Raw genomic sequence first — 5,364 nt, 5'->3', positions numbered from 1 at the left:
GTCTGTGAATTTTTCCGAAGTTTTAATTGCTGAACTGTTTAAATATTACCTGTCCATTGTTTCCGTATACTGTAATGTATATATTCGTAATTGTAGCAATTCTTATCTGTGCTTCATTACTTATATTCTAACTTTAGGAAGGCATCAACACCAAAGAATGTAAGATGCAGAACTGCCAGAGAAACGAATAAAATTGACAAACTGATAATTGTCAAGTTATGTCAACTGCGTAAACTACAATGATCAAAACAGTATCTTAGCAAAATTCAAATTTAACCACAAAAAAAGAACAATTTTAAAAATTATCATTTATTTGAAATTCAAGTACTACATTGCAAATAAAAGCAAGAAAATATAAACTATTGTCCGATTATAATATTTTAAAATGCATTCTTCTAAAGAACGGGCATTCTATTTCAGTTTTTCATTGTCATTTAACGCTTGCATTAATTCAAGCGACGTCATTGTGACGTCGTTATGCCTTCTTGTAGTTCTCGAGCCATTTCTTTACAGTATCATAATTGTCCTTCATCCACTGTATGTTTGTATTTGTATTTTCTATAGTTTGAGCCATGGCTCTAGATCCCGATCCCATATCCGGATGAGCAGCTTGGAAATCCTTCAGCTAAAAAAGTGAAATGAGCCGCGACATGACAAACCAACATAAGACCGCGCAGTCTGATCAGGATCCATGCTGTTCGCTTTCAAACCCTATTGCAAGTAGAGAAACTGATAGCGAACAGCATGGATCCTGATCAGACTGCGCGGATGCGCAGGCTGGTCTGGATCAATACTGGTCGCAAACCCATTATGTTTGATTTGTCATGGCGCGGCTCAAATATTACTTCAAATTCTATTAATGTATCGAGTGAAATATGCATATTTTCAAAACTTGAATTAGCTTCTAATTTTGATATTTCCCAATATATCTATAAAAATCTTAATTTAGATGAAAGAATTCATATAACCTACTAAGACTGTAATGCTTAATACAAATAACAGGCATATAAATATCACTCATGTTACAATTATCATTATTTATATATTCTTATTGCACCATTTTGTTATATACAATATACCATATAAGTGTGTTTTTTTCTGCGGGCTCCAAATTCTACCGTTTTTCCAAATATTGTCATGTTTTTATTTCTGCGGACTTTATTTCTGCGACAGAAGTTTTATATGTCAACCGTTATAATCTGAAAGTCGTTATTACTTTGGAAGGCAATATAGGACAAATATCGTAAAAGGTTAAAAACTAAAACATTGAGAAATATTCTTCGGTTTTTTTAACAACAAAAAAAAAAAAAAAACAAAAAAAAAACAAACAAAAAAACAAAAACGAAAAAACATTCCATATGCAGGACAGTAATCAAAATTTAACAGAATTATAATGATTATAATTGCAGAGTAAAATGCATAAAAAAGTACACAAAGGTTAACTTTCTAATTTTATACATTTGTACCTGTTGCAGTTGAAACTCTGTGTTGAATGATGCCGTTACACCAGAAACGATATCGCTTAAGGAAAATGATCCAGTCCCATATCTAAACAAAGAAATATTTCACTAGTTGAGGAAAAAATATTATTACCAACGCAAAATTTATGTTGAAAACGACAGAACTGACAGTGTTATTCTCGAGCATTTGTTCTTCATTACAATAAAAAGTCAATGTGAAAAATTATTGGTTCAGAAACTACTTATGTACATCCTGTGTTCGAGGAAGTGTTTTTAAACATAGAAAATATTGGGTTAATACATAACAAAAACCATAAATTTTTACATGTGTACAAAAATGTAAAATGATCGTAAAAGGGAATTAAAATCATACTGGTGTTGTAACTTATAGATCAAAGAAATTATGCTTTTATAAAGGCGGTAGAGCAAAGTGGTTTAAAAAGAAACATGTATAGATCTGCTCTCGATGTTTTACTTGTTTTATTTTTACTTTGATTTTGCCATCCACAATTTTTTAGATGCTTACGTTTCGAAGATATCATCCCATTTCGACCTGAAGAAATCCCAAGCAACAGCCCGGCCGACGATATTCCTCCCGACGTATATGAACACTTTGTAGGCATCTTGTTTCCTCACAATACTGGTGTCTAGGGCGTATTCCAGAAGCCTTAAAGAACACAATTGAACTTATCTCAAAAAATGTGGAACAAAAATATGGTGTTTCAGTTTTACCATGTATTGTATGACCTTTAAAGAGCAAAGAAAATTTACTCAATCATACATAGGTTCAATAATCTTTAATTTTGATGTTTCAAATAGCTATGGACTTTCTAACATTAAAAACAAGTAATTAAAACTTTTAAAATGATCGATATGTAGGTGTATTTTAAACAAGAGGGCCATGATGGCCCTAGATTGCTCACCTGACCCATCAAACTCATCCGAACTATTACCTAGACAAGCATTCTGACCAAGTTTCATTACAGGTGAGTCAAAAATGTGACCACTAGTGTTAACAAAGATTATTCATATTTGAGCAGTGTGACCTAGTTTTTTACCCAGGTGACCCATATTCGAACTTAACCTAGAAATCATCAAAACAAACTTTCAGACCAATTTTCAGGATACTTGGATCAAAACAGTAGCCACTAGAGTGTTAACAAGGTTTTTCTATTTTTAGATCCGGTGACCTAGTTTTTCATTCGAGATGTCCCATGTTCAAACTCATCCGAGCAATTACCTAGACAAGCATCCTGACCAATTTTGATGATGATTGAGGCAAAAATGTGACCACTAGAGTGTTAACAAGCTTTTTCCATATTTGAGTGGTGTGACCTACTTTTCCATCTGAGATGACCCATGTTATAACTTGATTTAGAAATCATCAAAACAAACTTTCAGACCGATTTACAGGATGTTTTGATAAAAACAGTAGCCACTAGAGTGTTAATAAGATTGTTCTATTTTTAGCTTCGGTGACCTAGTTTTTCTTCCGAGATGACCCATGTTCGAACTCATCCGAGCAATGACCTAGACAAGCATCCTGACCAAGTTTGATGATAATTGAGTCCAAAATGTGACCACTAGAATGTTAAAAAGGTTTCTCCATATTTGGGCAGTGTGACCTAGTTTTTGACCCAAGGTAACCCATATTCGAACTTAACCTAGAAATCATCAAATAAAAAATTCAGACCAATTTACAGGATATTTGGATCAAAACAGTAGCCACTAGAGTTTTAACAAGGTTTTTCTATTTTTAGCTCTGGTGACATAGTATTTCATCCGAGATGACCCATGTTCGAACTCATCCGAGCTATCAACTAGATATGCATCCTGACAAAGTTCGATGATGACTGAGGCAAAAATGTGACCGCTAGAGTGTTAACGAACAAATGTGGACGGACGACGGACGACGGACGACAGACGACGGACATTAAACGATCCTAAAAGCTCACCCTGAGAAAGCTCAGGTGAGCTAAAAAAAGCAATTCATATTACTTACTTATTCAAAATCCACGTTTTTCTCGTGCAACTAAGAGTACTTAGTAGGCGTGACTTTTCTGCTTGAACGGTTGCCGTCATATATTTCTGAAAAAGAAACTCCCACTCTCTCTCCCCGCCCTCTCGTAGTGCCGTGCAATAAATCGTAGACTTCAGTTCAGGTTCGATTCTACAAGAAATGTGCCATTAAAACAAACAAACAAACAAACAAACAAAAAACTGCCATTTTTTTAAGTACGCTATGCATTCATACTGTGCTCACCTGTATTGTGTAGAATTTAAAACGTTCTACATATACTGTATGTGTACTGAAAACATATATATTTTACCTTTACAAAAAGGACAGTGTAACAATGATTAATGTTTTCATATATCAAATTTGAGCATCATACATCTTTAACAGACTATTTCAATTACTTAGTAAATATATGTACAGTGTTAGCATGCAATATTCCTTTAGCTCAAGCCCGCATAAATAAATTATATTGCTTCTATCATAAAAAAGAATTCATTTTTGGGTCGCTGCGCTTGCGCAGAGCGACCCAAAGTTATAAGCTACATCTGAAGCTTACTGCAAACCGAATTTCGGCTGAAATATACATGCACGTAGTAAATAGTTCCGTATGGTCGGTAACAAGTTAGAAAATCCGTACCTTCATTCATTACAGGAGAGTTATCATACATTTTGAAATGTATCATGATGTCGAAAATTACAGTAAATTTGTGCTGTGTACAGAAAAAATATCAATGCGCGATTGAATCACGTCACAGGTCATTGAGGTCAGCCATGTTGATTCGACTTTCGTCAGTACGTTAATTGATACAGACATCCAGGATATTTTGAAGAAATTGTAAGTTCTTTAGTAATTTTGTCAGTTTCCTCAATTAAAGAGGAAAGACTTTATGAAACCGAGCCACCCGTGTGATCAATTTTTGAAGATTTGTTTGTAACAGGGTAACGATTCGTCACCGTGACGATTCGTCTCAATTTTATAGTGACGATTCGCCCCACCTAAAATTAACATTTTTAAAATTCATTTGGACTGAAAAATATTTATGTTTTAGCTTTTTTGCATTTGTTTGGTATTCCTTTCTATTTAATAGATAACAGATAAAGGTTTAACAGAACTAACTGTATAGTAACAGAGCTCCAGATAATTTTTTTGGCCAAGGGGTTTTTACCCCTCAAAATTTTGAGTGAGGGGTAAAATGCAAAATCTGAAAAACGTAAGGGGTAAAATCTGTCAAAAAAGCATTTTGCATTTTTTATAAATAAATTAAACTTATTGTTTTTGTTTGTTTGTTTGTTTGTTTATTTTTCTTTTTTTAGAAAAACCTTTACAAATAAAATACTGATTCAATGTGAAACAATACAAAACATGCCCTGTAAAGTCAGACTTTCAGAGTATACTGGAACTCAAGTTTAGGATACACAGCAAAATTATTAGGGCTTCCCTTTTCAAAATTTGGAAGTAAAAGACTTCAAAATTTCTGATAATGGAAGTCACATTATATAGGTAATGAACGAAACGTATTAGATTTCCGGAAGTCACAGGCCAAAATGAAGGAGTAAATGACTCCTTAGCTTCCACAAGTGGAAGCACTGAAATTATTTTATTTTCTAAGAGTCAATATTTTTCTTTCTTTATTTCTGTTGGCACGTACCTTATCATGTACTCCAGTCTGAACAATTATTGTTAAAATTAGAATTAGAAAATAATAAACAAGATTTTTTTATCTTTCCTAAAAAGAAGTATTGGTCTGAGAGAAAATTGTCCGTAAATGCAGACTGGGTACGAAAATATTGAGTACAAAACTGCAGGTGAAAAACATGTTATTTTGTTGCAACAACAAAAGTGAAGGAAATTAAAATATATTTTCGTTTATATTGAGTCATAAGCAT

At 33.4% G+C, this 5,364-nt stretch overlaps 1 protein-coding gene across 1 annotated transcript; it reads right to left on the bottom strand.

The window, feature by feature from the left end:
• Nucleotides 1–288: 288 nt before the first annotated feature.
• On the bottom strand, nucleotides 289–3,633 carry LOC132718975 (aminopeptidase N-like). Its single transcript, XM_060702698.1, has 4 exons — nucleotides 3,463–3,633; nucleotides 1,987–2,127; nucleotides 1,467–1,548; nucleotides 289–625 (listed from the first exon to the last, which is right to left on the bottom strand). The coding sequence occupies exons 1-4, from the start codon at nucleotides 3,540–3,542 to the stop codon at nucleotides 476–478; spliced, it is 453 nt and encodes a 150-aa protein (XP_060558681.1). The 5' UTR covers nucleotides 3,543–3,633; the 3' UTR covers nucleotides 289–475.
• Between the last annotated feature and the right edge of the window lie 1,731 nt (nucleotides 3,634–5,364).

The sequence above is a fragment of the Ruditapes philippinarum genome, unplaced genomic scaffold (genome assembly GCF_026571515.1).
Source record: "Ruditapes philippinarum isolate M1 unplaced genomic scaffold, ASM2657151v2 ctg22792_1_1_1_1, whole genome shotgun sequence".
NCBI classification, from domain to species: domain Eukaryota; kingdom Metazoa; phylum Mollusca; class Bivalvia; order Venerida; family Veneridae; genus Ruditapes; species Ruditapes philippinarum.
This window is presented reverse-complemented; position numbering and strand designations above follow the sequence as displayed.

What these genes read in the sequence shown, in the direction of transcription:
- LOC132718975 (XM_060702698.1), bottom strand. Translation starts at nt 3,542, where the DNA reads ATGACGGCAACCGTTCAAGCAGAAAAGTCACGCCTACTAAGTACTCTT. An exon ending in AAAACGTGGATTTTGAATAA is followed by an intron (nt 2,128 to 3,462) that starts GTAAGTAATATG and finishes GTGTTCTTTAAG; the next exon opens with GCTTCTGGAATACGCCCTAG. An exon ending in TGGGATGATATCTTCGAAAC is followed by an intron (nt 1,549 to 1,986) that starts GTAAGCATCTAA and finishes TTCTTTGTTTAG; the next exon opens with ATATGGGACTGGATCATTTT.